This window comes from Larus michahellis, chromosome 3 (genome assembly GCF_964199755.1).
Source record: "Larus michahellis chromosome 3, bLarMic1.1, whole genome shotgun sequence".
NCBI lineage: Eukaryota > Metazoa > Chordata > Aves > Charadriiformes > Laridae > Larus > Larus michahellis.
The window spans coordinates 25,978,862-25,996,518 of NC_133898.1; the positions used below are offsets into that span (position 1 = coordinate 25,978,862).

The 17,657-nt window shown below is 39.9% G+C and overlaps 1 protein-coding gene across 3 annotated transcripts; it reads left to right on the plus strand.

Moving 5' to 3' along the window:
* Positions 1-640: 640 nt before the first annotated feature.
* Positions 641-17,099, plus strand: ETAA1 (ETAA1 activator of ATR kinase). 3 transcript variants are annotated; one of them, XR_012586049.1, is made up of 8 exons: positions 641-933; positions 1,881-2,018; positions 2,291-2,367; positions 3,961-4,079; positions 4,420-6,545; positions 8,473-8,613; positions 11,008-11,087; positions 16,622-17,099. XR_012586049.1 is itself a non-coding variant. In XM_074579275.1 (6 exons), exons 1-6 carry the CDS (start codon positions 708-710, stop codon positions 8,586-8,588), a joined length of 2,802 nt encoding a protein of 933 aa, XP_074435376.1. In that variant the 5' UTR covers positions 641-707; the 3' UTR covers positions 8,589-9,749. The 3 variants fall into 3 exon arrangements, 2 of the variants coding, with proteins under 2 accessions (XP_074435376.1, XP_074435377.1); XM_074579275.1 differs by lacking the exons at positions 11,008-11,087; positions 16,622-17,099 and having other exon boundaries at positions 8,473-9,749; XM_074579276.1 differs by lacking the exons at positions 1,881-2,018; positions 11,008-11,087; positions 16,622-17,099 and having other exon boundaries at positions 8,473-9,749.
* Positions 17,100-17,657: the final 558 nt, after the last annotated feature.

Below are 17,657 nucleotides of genomic sequence, written 5' to 3' on the forward strand. Positions count from 1 at the left end.
ATATCACAGTCCCTCAGGAACCTCATGTTAATTTCTTACCTACCAAATTTGGCTTCTGTAAGTCTCTCTTTGCCAGCCCCAATTCCCGTGCTGGGCTGAAATGGTTTATGCCTGTCTGGGCTTGTTTTTCTTTGAAGGACCCTCACTGCACACCCCTCTTCTGGGCCCTGAGGACCTCAACAGAGACCTGGACCACTGGAGGGTTGGTGGGATGGCGGCAGCCAGCACAGGCCAGGAGTCACGGGTGAATGGAGGGCGTGAGGCCGCCTTAGAGACGAAGCCACCTTAGAGAGGGAGCCGCCTCAGAGAAACACGAGGCGCCTCAGGGACAGAAGGGCACATCCTGCCCCTCTGGCGGCGGCAGATTTAGCTTTTCTTTCACTGGACTCAAGGTTTTGAACACGCTAAGGCCGAAAGCTGCCCGCGGCCGGGCAACCACCCATCCCAGCGCCCCAGCGCAGGCGCCTCACGAAGAGCGAGAGGGCGGGGCCGGTGGGGCCAGCGGCGCGCGGCGAGAGCAGCGCGAGCTGCTAGCCAGCGGCAAGTTCCCTGCCGCGTCCGGCTTCCCGCCCCTCCCGCCGCGCGGGGACCAATAGGCGCTCGAGGCGGCGCTGCGGCGGCCAATCGGCGGCGGCGCGGCGGGCTCCCCGGGAAAATGGCGGCGCCGGCGGCGGCGGGGTGGATGCGGCGCCGCCGCAGCGCCCGCCATGCCCGGTAGCCGGCGGAAGGGGCCTTGCCTCAGGCCCGCCGCCCTGAGGAGGCGGAGCGGCGGCGAGGAGCAACAGGAGCAGCTCACGCGGCGGCGGCCGGCGGAGCCCCCCGCGGAGGAGGCAGTGGCGGAAGGCGGCGTGGGCCGAGGCCTGCCCGCGGGGGAGGCGCCGCGGCCGCCCCGGCCGTCGCCGTCGCGGGAGGCGGCGGTACGCGGCGCTGCAGGTACGGCGGGAGCAGCCCCGGCAGGAGCAGCCCCGGGGGCACCGCGCCGGGGCTAGCCCGGCCCGCTAGCCCTGGAGCGGCGGGGGAGGCGCGGCCTGCCTGTGAGGAGGAGCCCCGTGCGGCGTAACGACCCCGCCGCGCGTCGGGAAGGGGCTGCGCTTGTCAGGGAGTGAGGAAGAGCATCTTCCCTCCCAGCAGATACTTAGAACTGACTGAGGACGCTAATCCACTCGAGGAGAGGATAAAGCTCGTCTGTGCTAAGCGCTTAAAGTGCATAGTATCTCCTAAGATGCTTCTCACATAGTAATTGCAGCTTTTAAACTTATTTTTGTAGGTTTCCACATCTGCAACGTAATTTCTAAAGGGCAGGGGTGACTAGTTGAGCTTCACCTAGTGTGTTCAGTTTCCTTACTGATCTGAGACAGCGGCAAGCTGGTTTTGAATAGCTCTAGTCCTGCTTTTAAGGGTCCTAGTTGAAAAGGCCCAGTGGAGGGAAGTATGGACACAGGTAGGTTGTGACCCAGAACAGTTTGGGAGTTCATTAAAGTTGTGACCGAAATCATAGTCTGGGTGAAAGACACAGAGCAAGGCAGGATACAAAATATTCTCCCATATAGGTATACATAGTTTCTCTCTTAACCTAAGCTGAAGTAGGTATTCCCTCAAGTGGGAGGACTGAGAATTCTCATCCTGAGCACGTAGCTGTCAGTATCACATAATGCTCTGTTATCTCTGGTGATGTAACTGACAAAAATAGTCATATTCTGCATTAAATGTATGGTTGTTAACAATATTCCTGTTCTAAGTGAAGGAATATTGGTGAGTGTGAACTTGATTTTTCTTCTTAAAGTTCCTAATGCATCTTTATGCCTTGTCTTGTATGTTCTAAGATATTTTGGCCTTTTATTTGTTATTTTTTATTAAGGATCATCTTTCTGTTTACACAGAGTCATGTTTACATAAAACACCAAAGAGGTCATTGAGTAGGAAATCCCGAATACCTACTTTCAGCTCTCCTGTTAATGACACCGATATACAGCAAGAAATCTTTTGGGATCCTCATTCACCAATTGCACACAGACTAGGTAATACTAACAAAACCCAGACTTCGGGGCGTCTATTTGAGGCATGCAGCAGGACTGTACAGAAAGTTATCAAATTTCTGGAAAAAAGTCCCTTTCTGTTATCATGGTTTGGTTGTTTGGTTTATTTTTATTAAAAACCCATAAATTCTTCAATATAGCGCTGAATCAAGTTCTGATTTTAGCACATATATTTGATTTATTTGAGAAAGACCGAACTTTATAAATTGAATTGTTTTGCAGTTCTTAAGAAGGTTTTTTGTTTGTTTTCATAGGCAATGGAAAAACCAAACAGTCTACCAGTAGATGTGCCGTAGAAATTTCAGAAATTGTTAATCGTATTGCTCCTCAGGTAATTGTTACTTTCTATGCTCTGTATATGCAGTCATCAAACAACGGTGCTGCAGTATTCAGTTTTAGTGAAGGCTCAATTTTAGTTACAGTAGTTTCTTTAACATGGTAAGAATTGGGTGTGCACAAAACATGTTCATAAAACTGGACTGAATTAAAATCATAAGCATAGCGTTTGACTGGTTGCTCTTGTAAGTCACAGATGCTGCAAAAAAGGATGTATTAAGAAAGTGGACTTGCAGCAGCTCCATTTTAGAAAGTTTTACTTTCAGAATACAAGTTACTGCCCTGGTTTTAGGAATACTGTTGTGTTTATTTATCCTTAATCTGCTAGAAGGTAAGTGTTCCTTCACATACTGGATTTTAATTGGTAGTTGTTTTTAAGCATTTTGAATGATCTTGAATGACTGCTAGTACAAGAACAAGACAAGAGAGACACCACAATAAAATAAACACAGTAACATTGCTTCCTTGCTCTAAATAATTGCCTTTTTACCCTAGAAGCCATGCTCTTGATTTCCCTCTCTTGCTGGAAGCCTGATGTCCACAGTCTGGAAAGTGAAAATAAGATAATGTTGGCTTATTGTTTGCCTTTTATTAAGTGCAAGAAGAGAACCTGTTATTCCCAAACCATTTCTGTAGTATTTAGCTTGCAAAATATGCCTGCTTATTTGACAGGGCCATGTAAAACGTATTCACTGTTTGGCATATTTGTGAAAAATTATACTTAAGAATTGGAAAATCATTGATACATGTTGCTGCTTTCTACCTTTTAAATGATTACAGCCCTGTCCTAAATGTAAATAATATCAGGTTGGATTTACAACTAGCTGTTGCTTGTGTTCTTTTTTCTTGAAAAAACAAAACAAAACAAAAAACAAAACTACTCAAAATACCCTATTAGTAAAGTTCAAATTACTTTTGCTGGCTGGCATGCAGCAATTTCCAACATTCGGCTCTGGCCCTCTACACATTTTAAGATTTTACCACTGCAGTATTGTATCTCTTCAATTTCAAAATTCAAATCCAAACCTGAACTTTAAAGCTCTGAAATAAGTTCCTTGAGTTTCTAAACTTCACTTATTTCTGTTTAAAGGCCGAAAGAGTTTAAATTCATTCTTGTATAAATGAGTTGTCATGGAAGAAGTCAGAATTTTTTCCTGGAAGCATACAGAATATGATTTCTTTCAAATTCTCTGATCTGTTAATGCTACTTTAAATGGATAAAGACAGCGCATCTCAAGGAGCTCCTTAGTAGTATACTAAAGTAAACTAGATCACAGCTTGTGATGTGAATATTGCAGATGATGTGTTAACCTGAAGTAAATAGAGTATTAGATCTAAGCACCAAAGTAAAATTCAGTTAATTTTAATTGAAGTTCCTGGTTTAAATTGATATTAAAATGATACAACTATCAGTAGAAAATGTTGCAGTAATCTCGCTTAGCTTGCATTGGTTTAGGGCCTATCTGTGGCTTTCAACAGATTTGATCCAGTTTAATTGGTTTAGCAATTTTAACTAATGCAAGGCTTGTGTCTAGTCCAATCTTGATCTGGTATCAAATTGCTAAGCATTATAAATCTAATCATTCAGGACGAAAAAGCAGCCTGTAATGAAGGCTCCCTTTTAGGGACATGGATTGGTGAGGATGCCATTCCCTGTACGCCTGGAGTAGTAAAAGTGCGAGCTAGGACAAAGTTAAGTTGTACAAGGTAAGTTACAGTTTTGTCTTAACCATAACAGCTGGGCTTTCATCAAAAAGGGGTATGTGGTGTTCCTTTATGTAGAGTGAGACATGTAATTGTACATCAGCATACGGAATGCTTTTAACTTTGGGCTTGGTATCTCTTCTTAATTGGGGTATTTATTGGGAATTTTCAAAAAGATTGCATGCTGACTGCGTACTGAAAGTGGTGGGATTCTATTATATCCTCTGTAGTTGTTAAACTAGAGAATGAATATCTCATATGGTCATGTTATTGAGCTTGGCTAAACTTCTCAGTAGGTCTGACTTTCTCTTCTGTTTTTGTTTGTTGTTTTTTTTTAATATAGAGATCTTAAAATAAAAAATCCTGAAGAGGAACTCATGAAATTGGCTAAGGAATTTGATAAAAATCTAGTAGAGCTAGATGCTGTTCAGGAACAAGGGAAGCTTGGTCATGACTTCATCCAGACTGCCTCAGAGTCTGTAAATAATTCTAAAGATGAAGTAAATATGAAGAACCTGAAATCACTCCTTGATGAAGTTTCTGAAGAGGATACTGCTCTGTCTCTGAAACCAGTTGGACAGAGCACTGGCATCCCTGCTGCAGAGCCCTGTCAATCTAGCAGTCAAAAGTCTATAGACCTTGAGGCTGAAATAGCCCTTCGTGCTCTGTTTGATTGCTCTACCCAGAAATGTAGTGGACAGTTGAGCCAAGGATTATCAAGTATTTCTTTAAATAATAGTTTTCATGAAAATAAAAGCACCTTGGAAGAGGAACGCCTTCCTGAGCAAATTAAAGACGTGCAATGTGGTAATTCAGAGGCATATCAGAAAGATACTCCACGTGCACTAGGAAGCATTCCAAAACCTGATACTCACACGTTGAGCAAAAAAAATACTTGTTCTTTGAAGACGCAACTGGCAGTCCCCAGTAAGCTTGCTGGAGTAGTTAATGATGATTTTGATGACTGGGATACAGATTTTTTGGCAGATGACTCTTTTGTCATGCAAATAACCCAAAATCCTGAATTGATAAGTACTGAAGAAGCACCACCAATTCCTACAAATCCATCTGCACATGGTGTCAGTGATGCCAGCAGAACAGGGGAAAGAGGTAGTTGCAATTCAGTAACTTGTTTGGGGAATGTACACAAATCTAACAGTTTGCAGTTTTCACCTCTGAAACATTCTAGTAAAAACACACAAAATGTTGCAAAATCTCTTTCTTTACAAAAGCCATATAATAAGGTAGAAAACTCAAAGACAGCGACCATAGCCTTTCATGGCAAATGTGACATTAAGCCAGATAAAATAAATTCTAGTTGGAAAAGTGCCCAAAACAGTGATTTGAACTATATTACTGTTTCAGTGCAATCTCAAGTTAAGAGTGTAAATGAAACTATTCAGCCTAAAAGCGATCCTCTTCCTCTTTTTCCTTCAAGATCCAATCCTCATAGACAACGGACTGAAAAACCTGGGAAGAGCACACACAATATTTTCTGTCAATCATCCAGTGTCTCTACCAATACGAAACCTAATGACCTAACTAAAGTGGTTAACCAAGCTAATCCAGGTCACTTAAATCAGGTTGAAATACCAAAGAAGTCATTTGATGACTGGAGTGAACCAAAATTCTCTGACGAGATATTAGATATGTTTTGTGAATCTGACAGTCTTTGGGATGCAAACTGTGAGGATGATGAATTGTTGTATCAGGTGTGTGATGACATAGAAAAGCAGACTCAGGGCCAGGATGTTAAACAAGGAAATGAAAGAGCTAAAACTATGCAAGGAGCCAGTATTCATTCCAGATCAAATGCTGATAACAGCTTCCCATCATCTAAACAAGGACTACCTGATCGCCTCTTGGTGCAAAAAACAAATGCAAAACAGGACGCGCTCTCACTAAATGATTCCTGTAGGAATTCATCAAAGGTTACACATGGGCTGGCCACAACAGGTCACACAGCGAACTGTAAAAATGTCTCAAGTCCTCAAACTGTGATCTCAGGCACTTCTACGGAGAGTAAATACACGCTGACTAAAAACTGTCATCAAGCTGCATCTGAAGATACTACAAAGGCTGTTTTGGGAAAATGGTACAGGTCAAATTTTGTGCCAGCAGGAGAGTCTCATTCTGAAGTAAGTGCTGTTAATGCAGCAAACGTTTTTAGTAGCAGAACATTAGACAGCCCAAATCTTTTGTATAACACAGGAAAGATGCCAAATAACAGTTCTGGTGACAAAACATCACTTGTGCCTTCAAAGTTTAAGTTCCGAAAGACTAACAATTTTCAGGGTGCTCTTCATGTAGCACCTGAAAATCCAGGCAGTCATTCTGGTGCTGGAGTTATGTGGCAGGGATTGGAAGGAAGCAAGAATCATGTGAACTTGACTTTGCACAGCAAGCTTGACAATAAGAAGCCACCTTTCAAGAGGCACCTTTCAGAGTCTTTTGCACTGTCTACATCAGGTATTTGTCTTTATTGTGTCACTGTTAAGACTGTTTCTGTTTGTTTTCTTACTGTAATCAGAATGCCAGAGAAATTCATACCGTATTGCAAATTATAATAGGCTTCAATATTCATCCATTCAGTTTAGGCATTAGTAAACATTCTAATGAGAATTTGGAGGTTATTTTCTCCAAAATAAAACTGTCCTGACGCATCTCTTAAATTCCTGTAGTTAAGGACTTCTGTTTCCCATTTTCATTCCACTCTCTCTCCATAGACACTCAGAATCACTAGGATAGGCTGATGGCAGCACTCAGCATACCATATTCTTAAATTGTTACTTAAAAATACTACTATTTTCTAATAGTTGTAGTAATAGCAATATTACTACATAGTAAATGTTGTAGTATAGGGAAAGTGTAGCACAGTGAATCTGTGCTTTACTTTACAGTTCATTTTGAGAAACATTAAAAATTACTTATCTCAGCCATGATTCGTAAAACCCCAGTTAACGGTGGGGCAGGGAAAGAAGGCAGCAGGTGGTAACAGAATGCCAAATTATTTTTATTATTGTACACCTGGAAATCGGAACCTTGAATCATTCAACACTTCTGAAGACTCGGCCTGTATTGTTGTTTGCTCTGTGGCTAAAATTGCCAGTGAAATATTCTTGTGTTATCAGTCTAAACACGATTTTCTTTCATCTATAGGGGAGGTCAGTTACTTTTCCATCATCAATTTACAGTCTGTAATATTCCATGCACTGGTGTTACTTGCTAGGGACATGTAGAACCAGTCAAGTGCCAGTCAGTCTTGTTTTTACTTGATCTCATGGCTTGGTGAGGTTTTAATCAATATTAATTTTGATAAAACATGACTTTAGAGTGTACTTTATCAACCTCAAATTTTCAGGATGTTACAAAAACATCAAAAAAATTAATTCCTGCAAACTATCAGACAGCATTATTTGAAGAATCAGTATTTTATCTGTGTTTCTTCCCCAGCAAAGAAGCAGATAAATGAAAAGTAGCATTTTTGGGTATTAAGGGAGAAGGGACTGGAGAGATAACTAGTCATTCTGTGGAATGTTCTAGAGAATAAAGGAATGAAAAGGAGTAGCATAGATTTTCTTTACAGATAAACAACTGTCCTCTTAAATTTTTGGTGACATTGCTGTAACAAAAAAATGGCCGTTAAGTGATCCATTCAAAAACCGTTATGTAATTTTTCATGGCTCTTTTTTTTTTTTTTTTTAAGAAGCAGAGAGACCCTTTGTTTTCTTTATCCAGTTTGAAAGACTACTTGTTAAAAATTCATTAATTAGAAATTGGTGTATAAAAACAGTAAAATTCTTGACGTGTTCAGGGAGCGTTCCTGTTAGTTCCAGTGACGTCAGGATTTTATTGTATGGGAATTTATAGTTCTGTAACACAACATGTAAAATATTATGCTTAGCTATCATGTTCTTGTCTCCTTTGCCAATTTTTATTGCTACTTTTGACCTTTTTTCAACCTTTTGGGTTTTATTTGTGTGACACCTGTACTGTATCTGACCCCTGTGTCTATACCACCTCCATGCCTAACTCACTAAATTGTAGAGCCCTTTTCAATCCAATAGCCTTAATTTTCTTAACCCATTGCAATCTCCTATGTTGGCTTCTTATGCCACAAGGTTCACTTGAAAGGCAACCAAGTAAAATTTCCTTGAAGCAAATGACTGCATCCCAGTATTTTCATTGGAAGGTAGTGAACAGTAGCACTACAAAGGTCATGCATCTTAACCCCTTCCTGCCTTGGGGACAGGATAGATGAGCCATTTTTAACTTGGGTGCCTGCTACATCAAAACAGTGTGCTCTTGCCATAGATCTTCAAACACTGAAAACAGATAAGTTAAAATACATATTGAACAACTTGAAGGCTCCTAATAAATGTTTTTTTATTTACAGTGTCTGTGGTGGAACAAAAAAATAGAAAGTGTTCTCAAGAAGAGATTGAAAGAAAAAAACAAGAAGCTCTTGCACGGAGAAAATCCAGAATGCAGGCATTCTATAAAGATGCTTGAATTTGGAGTTTATTTTGTCTATGGAGTAAGTTTTCGGGAGGGAAATACTGTAATGCTGGAAGACACTTTTTAAACTGTTCACAGCTACTGATGCCAAGCTTTTTCTATTTCTCAATTTAAAAAAATCTTGACCTGAACCATAACTAATACTCTGGTATTTAGTCTTAATAAAAAAACTACAGTTGTTAATGTGTAGTCCCAAACTACCTTCAGCACAATGAAGATCGTATTCAGTTCACATACTATTATGTGTGGAAATCGTAGTCTGAAAATCATCAGAGCATGAACGCGTTTGTATACACACATAAGTAGATCTCAAAAACATATTGTATGTGTTTGGGCTGTATTTCTCGTATTGCAAGTATTTTAATCTATGAGAGACTCTCAAGTACACATAGACTAAAAAATACTAATGTTTGCTCTCAGGTAGAAGAAAGTTTTTAAGTTTTGATATAATGAAAGTACAATTTAGAAAACATCCAACATTGGAAACCTAATGGAAATGAACAGGATTTGGAAAGTGTGCTCAGTTTGTCTCCCTTACCTTAGGTGAGAATTGTACATAGTGAAGGAAGAATTTCATGTAAGCTTCATAAGGTGAAAAAGCATCCTGGAAAGGACATTTTTATTTTTTTTTATTAATTGCCTTCATGAAGAATTGGAAATACGCTAGCTAATAAGATTGGACCACCTTTTTCTAAATATGTTTTACCGAGCTAATTAAAAAAGGTAGCCTATGTCATTTTATCAAACTATGAGCAATATAAAATACACCAGGTGAAATCTCAACAACTATGAATCAGTTTAGCCTTATGTGTTGTACATATTTTTCAAACTAAAGGCTGTTGAAACATAAAAATGCAATGTCATGTCAGCTTAACAGGGGCTGATGGAATTTTTGATGTGATAGATGGGTGCAGAGCTCAAACTGCAAAAACTGCCTGTGGGTAAGCTGCAAGATATTTTTCAACTGAGAAATGCTTATATGTAAACATGTGACACTCTGAAAAGTGACTGTGATTTTTCTTTGTAAATAAATAACTTTGAAATGTACCAAAGGTTAGAGGAAGCTTTTGGTTTCTGTAGTATGTGCCATTTTTGTAATTCCTAAAAATGTAAGTATTGTATATTTGTAAATCATCATTAAACTTTTTTACATTTTTCTAGTGTGTTCTGGAAAATACTATACTACAGAAACGGGTAAAAGGGAATGAAATGGGAATTCCATATGGACTTTACCTGATTGTTCTCTCTTGGTAATTTACCCGATTATTCCATGCCTCAATTTTCTACCTATAGTGGCGACAAAGTGCTTCCTTTGATCCATTTAAACTAGAAATCCTTGGTGGGGGAACTGGTTCTACACACAGCCATCTGCAGTGGGGTCCTGAAATACTTAACTAGTGAATTTGCTTTTGTATTAACCACCGTTCTTGGTGCTAGTTAGCTGGTTGTGACATCAAATCCCCAAATCCACAAAAGACCGTGCTGGTGCTCAATGAGCGTTACTTACAGTCTGTAGCTGCAGCTCCTTGTCCTTCAGTGGTTGGGCAGCATATGATGAGTTGGATCAGCTACTGATCTGACTGAAAATTAACCAGAAAAAATATTTTCAGCTTTTCAAAGAACTTCATCGTAATAATACCCCTAACAGATAAAATAACATGAAATAGCAAGACTTGTGTTGTCAAGCCTCTGCTGGCAGTGTTCAAACAATTTCTGAGACACAAGAGTTGCACGTCTGTATGACAAATAAATGTAAACCTCAAATAGTGGCTGTTGCAAAAATTCTGTTTATCCTGAGAATGTAGTTTGATGTGTGTATCTGAGGGATATGCTTGTCTCTGTGGTGTTCTAGGAAAATCTAAGCTATCGGGTAACTTGCCAGATGCACTATTAGCCAAGACAGTGGCAATGAAAAAAGGCTTCTACTATCAGTATTAAATATGAGAGTTACAAAACTGGCTTTTAAGGTATCGATACACAAGAATGTCAAATCTTACTGAGAAAGATAAAAATGAGGCTTTTGCTAGGACAGTGTTCAGCTTATCCACCCTTCCCTCCCCAGGATATTTCTCTAGAAATAATTCTATAAAGGAACCAGGATAATTTTTGTTTTCAAGGATAATATGGTTAATTATATTTCTGATTTGAGAAGATAAGCTAACTGGAAAAGAGGGATGGAGCTGTTGTGGGTTTTGGAGAGTATTTTTTTAGGAAGGTTTTATTCTCTGATGCGAAAGGACAAACTTTTAATTAGGTTTGAAATTGGGATAAATAGTACATACATAACATAAAATATAGGCTAAGCATATGATGGCTACCCAAGCTCAGCAAACAGAATGATAGATCCAGAATGCTTGCTCCTATGTGTCTTTGAGCACACTCAAAGTTTAAAACCAGTTTACTGTCCTTCCAGGTCATGCTCAGCCTGCAGGACAGAAAGGTTCTGGAGCTGCCCACCTAAAATGCCACCACTGGTCTCCCCCTGAAAGCAGGGTAAGAATATGCTTTGACATGAGCATCTAACCAACCCTCTTGTCTCCTGGGCTGTAAAATAAGAGCTCAATGTGCGAGAGGGGGAATTGTGTTGCCACAAGAAGTGTGGAAGGGACCCTTTGCAAACTTTCCAATTGGGGGAAGACACAAACTACTTTTTGACTAATTACTGTCACTTAACTTGTTTAACCCAAGTACTTCCTATGTTCTGCTTGACCATATCTAAAGAATTTGTTTGCTGATCAGTGTGAAACACTTCAATTTTGACATTTTACAGCAAATGCATCCATTGCCCTCTCCTAATATACCAATTATAACAGAGGGGCTTTGGTTTTTTAATTTTACTTTTTTCATAAATACCTATTTTTAGCACAAATATTACGCTTCAGGGCCTGTAATTTCCTTTTTCTTAAATGTTACTTGGGATAATGGTTGCTTAACTGATCTTGAGACAAATTAGTAATGTTTTTTGGTCACCCCCTAACTATCCTCAAACACCCTACCATACTGTCTCTCAGTTGTCACATTGAACAGAGTTAATTCTTTTTGTGACTTGACGCTATTAGAAACAGAAATAATTTCTTGCATTAAAACTAAGCCACTCCCATTTTTATTAGACAAATTTGATAAAAGTGAAAAGCTTAGAGAAATACTTTAATCCCATATAGTTTCATTGGTGGTGTCCACGCAGGTGGAAGGTTCAATAGAGCTTAGAAATAGTTACAAAGAAGAACAATCTCTACAATATCAAAGATAAAATTCCACAAGGTAGGAATTTTTGTCTTTAAAAATATAATATATTGGTTGGTCAGAAACATCCAAATGATTTAGAAGAAATCTAGTGAAAAATAGACTGTCTAGACAGATATATATATATATATCTATATATATCTTAAAAGAGTACAGACCACAGAGCTTGTTTCTTGCGAGTGCCTGTGCTGTAAGTGCCAGGGTCTAAGTGCCCTTTGCCCCTTTCTACTCCGCTGGCATGGGCAGGGTGCTGGACACGGACCCAGCGCGGCAGACAGGGCAGCATTCTGATGTGGACAGGGGTGCAGACGTGAGGAGTTTAACCTTTGCCTTGTTCTCAAACATCTGGATGTTAAAGCCGGCAAGGCAGCAGGGGTGTACGTAGAGATGGCTCGGTGCCTCCTAACCCGAGGGGCGTAGGTACAGGCATATTTCAGGTGCTCCGAGGGCAGAGAGGGCAATACAGATGTGAGGCACCTGAACTGCAGTTCAGATGTGCTCAGCTCTATGTCAGCAAAAGCGGCCACCTGCCTACCAGAGATTTCAGGGATGTGGTCCTGGGCCTAGACAGCTGCTCTGCTGCGCATGGCCAGCCAACTGCTTTGGACAGCAGATGAGAAGTGCAAAAGCTGCAGCCCCACTCCATGCTCTCCTGTTACCTTCCCTCTTCTCGCCGCTGAGGAAGGAAGTTGGGCGGCAGCCCCACGACCCCACAGGTTTTACAGGTTATGCTCAGCATCCCTCCTGCTTCCCAGTAGGTTCTCGGTGACCCACTGATGCCACATGTGCCTCAATCACACAGTCTTTTGTCTGACTGCTTGCAGTAGACAACAGATCTTCATTAAGAAAGTATCTACATCACTTTAATTAATTAATACACATGTACACATAAAAAGTTTGGTATTTCAATAGCTGACATTTCACTATGAAGCCACATCTTCCTCCAGGCAAAAAAGACCTACACAAATAGTAACAACAATCTTAAATACATTCTAAATTAAATTATGACTGTCATGTTTCATTATAAATTAATTTATGACTGTTTGCTTAAGCACTCATCTTCATTTCATTCAGAGCATAATAATTTTTTACATGAGCAGAGCAATCAGTGGGCTTAAGTTTAAATGTAAATGGAATTCCTGTATGTCCCCATACCTGAGTATAATTTGTATTCCACAGATATCGACGCATTTCACGATGAGTGATGTTACTCGCTAAAATCCAAGGGTTGTCTTTTTCAAGTAAAACTGTGGTGGATTTTTTTTCTTTTAGGAAAGGCAGATATGATCAGGTAAAGGATCCATTCATCATTATTCTCCTTATCTGTATCTAAAATTATGCATTGTGGAATATACATACATACATTCTCAGCCTTCCAGTTTGTGCTGCTGAGGGATCATGTTCAAAGCATTTGAGAAATTTAGTAATATTGGGTTTTTATTGTGTTAGTTGTATCTGATTTTCAGAGAGGCCAGCATTCAGCAGCTCTTCAAATTTTGGCCTATAAAGCACAATTAATCTTAGGGCTGCAGTTCAGGAACAGCAGTGTAACCTTATACTACGTATACCACTTATTACATCTAGACCTTTATACCCAGAGGAATAACATAGATGAATTCATTGATTATATCTTTTTAAGCCTAAAAAGAGCTACAATTTGTCAGGAAAGAATAGCTGGAAGCAACAGATAGTGACCTAAATAGTAGAATTCCAAAGATAAAATAGAAGAAAATGAACACAAATGCTTCATTGTTTGAGAGCTGTATTGTTTGCAGCACACTCCAGTGAGTCCAGTGTTTGTGGAAGAGGCCAAGGCAGATATAATCCGTGGAGCTAAAAATGACAGCCTGAGTAAGTAGCCATCAAAGATGAAGCTAGGAAGACTCTGGCAATTGTGTTGTAAATCATAACTGCAATATTTGTTCAAAGCTACGGTTACTACGCTCACTGCTGGTTTTGTCAGAATAGTCAGAAAAGTCCTGCCTCTTAAAACACTTAAGGATATCTAACACGCTGTTCTTGTGGAACTAAATATAAATGTTGGTGGCTATTGTCTGGGCGTAATGTCAGTGTGGTAGCTGGCAAACCATTAAGGGCCTGATTCTACTCTTGCAGCAATTTCCTTAAAGCACCGGAGGTAATGGAGTGACTCAGGCAAATAAAGAAACAAGCCCCTGTGTTTCATTATTGTAAGTAGTTCTTGTCTTTAGCACATAAATCTAGTAAACCAGCATTGCATTTATCAGAAGTTGTTATTGTTTATGTGCATTTTCAAAGTTTTTTTGGAAAAAGGCATCAGTTACGCATACTTTTTAAAAGCCGCAGTTAACAGCTTTCATCTCGAACAATGTAGTTAACAGAGGTGAGGAGAGGACTACAGGATTTATAGATTTCCTTTTTAATGAGCTTGTCTGCTCTTTGCAGCCTGTCCTCACTAAAGGAAAAACTTGATTCAGGTTGTAACCCTGGAAAATTAGGACCCACATAGACATGGGAATGAAGCTTTGCGTGTGCTGCCACACTCTCCGTGAACAGAAGGTGTCCAAATAAAATATTATATTCTAATTGAGCATAGCAATTTAGGGTTTGGGGTGGGGTTTTTTGGCTGAGCAGGGTGGGATCTCTTACATGCCTAAAACTGAGCATATATTGGGCATGTTTTGCAGAATCATGGCTGTAGGGCCAAGTGTCTAAGGCTATTTAATATTTAAGCACCTGGAGAAGTTACTCATGGGGAGTCACATTTGTGATTCACACTGGTATGGAAAAGATCTTGATGGATAGTTGTTTTTGAATATCCCACTGGATACTTAGCTTCATCTTTGGGTCTTAAAGACCTACAGAAAGCTGAACCTCAAGGAAAAAATAAAAGACATAATGAGAGAAAGACAAACGTGTTATCCAAGGCTTGCATAACAGTTTGGAAACATTTTAGCAGATGAAGTGTTAATACTTCCTTCACCGATAACGACTTGCAAAGGCCTTTTTTTAAAAAAAAAATAATTAGCTCTCATGTTCCACAGCAAAAACCTGAAATATATGCTTAGAAATATCACAAATTTGAATCCCTGTCTTCCTGGTTGCTTCTCATAGGCTACACTGTACCTGGATAGGGGCAGATGTTTTTGCAAACTCTAATGCTGTAAATGAAGATGACATTAACCCTAATAAGTATTTTGTTATTGAACTTGAATAAGTGTTAGCAATGAATAAATGAAACTGAACTTTATAGAATGATTATGTTTTCCATATCTCTTGCTCAATTTTCAGCATGCTGAATGCTGATTTAATGCCAGATTTCCAGCCAATAGTTAGAAAGGAAAAAAAAAAGCTATGCTCGTTTATGGGCTGGGGGCGAAGTCTCATAGACTCATTTTGTTTACAATTTTCTCCCAGTTCCCAAAGGCTGACCTAGGCCCTTCACAGAAAACTGTCACCCAAATCTCATATGGGCTGTTTTGAACCTCCTCAGCGCTTTTTTCCTCTCACTCCCTTGGTAACTGTAATCCCTCAATGTTTGATGTGGTCGTTAAGCGTGTTCTGTAATCTAAGAATCATGGCCTATTAAGGCTTCCACAACAACCAAACTCCTGCTCCAAGGAGACTGGAGCTATCTACCAAGTTTCAAATTTACATTTACTTTTAGTTAGATCTGTAACTCAGATATTTTCTAAGACATAAATCATCCACTCCTAACATTTAAGGACCCCAAGTTTGATGTGTTAAAGCTGTACAGTCTGTAATCTGTGGATGGGGGGGGGCAATACTTGGACTGCTTCTAAAGGATGCGAGCGGGGTGAGTGAGAACAGCAAGGTCATATAAGCTGTACAGCAATCTATGTATGTCAAGTTTCTGAAAGGCGCCACATCACCGACAAAAAATTTCTAGAGATCAAAAAAGTCTGAATACACTGCATTAGAGTGTCAAATCTTGACAATGTAACACATTAAAAAGAGTCTGCCCAAGTGACAGTTTTCTAATAGATAACCATAGAGATATGAAGAAAAGTTTGGAGGACAGCCTGTAGAAAGAGTTATGGAGGTGAATGGAAAGAAATTTGAAGATGGTTTAAGATAATGTCAATCCATGTAAAGCAGATAAAGACAGACCCTTTTTCATTTTCTGGAGAAAGTTTGAGGCACCAATGAAACTACATAAAACACCTGTTAGTTATAAAAATGTCAAAAAAGCATACATTTGGGAAATGGAGAGATTCAAACATTCACGAAAGGCTGAAAGAGATTCTTGGAAGACATGTTGGATATATTTGTCATCTCAGCAATGTGCCTGTCCGTGTTCCAGAAAAAACACAAGTCTTTTTGTGAGTACTGAAAGTAATCAAGCCTGATTTCCTACAGACTAATTAATCTAGTTTCTAAAAGATGCAAGTTCCAATTGAAGCTTTTTTGGTCGAGTCCCCACAGCTCAAGAATCCAGCGTGGATTCTCTAGGGAGTAATAAAAATGAATGCACACCTGAGATCTTCTGCTGACACAGGGATGTTTTGACACTGTTCTCCTCCATCACTCCCCTCACTTTCATCAAACTTCTGAAAAATAGCATTATTTTTTAGACTCTCTAAAGAGCTGACCCTTCTCTCCCCCAACCTACTCAGTGAAATTTCCCCATCCTTTTCATCTAATGGTAGTGTTGTACCCATGATGGCTGGAGCACATATGAGAAAAGATTAATTCCACCCTCCAAACCTGCCTAAATTTTGTTACTCACAGGAAGTCTTGTGCTACACTAATTAATAAGGAATTCAATGTTATTTCTGATCTAGGAATGCGAGAAGATGGGAGAGGGCCTGGGACTTTAATTCCTTGAGAAGCCTTGTGTGGGACCCTGTGCTTTTCTCCATGTTGTCGTCGGTCAGCTGCCTTGCTGCTGATGGAAGCCACTGCCAGTCTGCTTGCTCTGCGTGCTGCTACAACCACCAGTCCTGCCCTGTTATAGATATGTATGAATATTTTAATTAATTTTCTATACAAGACTATTTATCAGCTAAAATCCAGAAGTAAATCTATTTTAAAATGAAGCTAGCTTCAATATTTACTGCAACTTAATGACAACTTTAGACAAGAATTTAATTACACAGAGTCAGCACACCATATATATTGTAGGGATGTACCATGGGACTTATTTTAAAGTGTAATTTAGAGTATAACTTTGAGACTGCTCCTCAGTATGAACTTAAATCAAAATATTTCCACTGATGGTGCACATTCTTCAAAACTGATTACAAAAGTAGCCACGGTACTAATGGAGGCTTACTGTTATTTTATGTGTTATGGTATAAATGACTTGCAAGAACACTCTTGGGAAGTCGTACTGTAATGTAATATCTTTAAAGCTAAAAACTGCTAGGGAAATATTTTTTCATGAGGGCCTGCTTTTTCCCCTTAGCGTTACCTAGAAATACATCTTTCTGTAGGACAGTTTTGTGTCCCTTGCAATTCACATATCACATGCAGAAAACACACTGAAATGTCACGCTGTGCTTTGCAGAACCAGCCTCCTCTGAGGAGCAGGCTGGACAGGAACAGATGAAGACTCAGGAGACAGAGCTTTTCCTCCCCCTGACTCACTGCTGGCTTTGTGCATGCTGATCTCAAGGAGGTTTACCAAAGGCCAGTAATAGTTTCCTTCTTCACCATTACCCCATTTTTTTGCCGGCACCACTCACGGTGTTGTAGAGAGGGAGGTGTTCTGAAATGTCTGTATTTCAGGGCCTTGCTGTGAAAATGCCACACAACCTTTGTGGCACAGCCGTGTCCCACCACAGGGAGATGTCAATTAGAGAAACTAGCTGTGTTTAA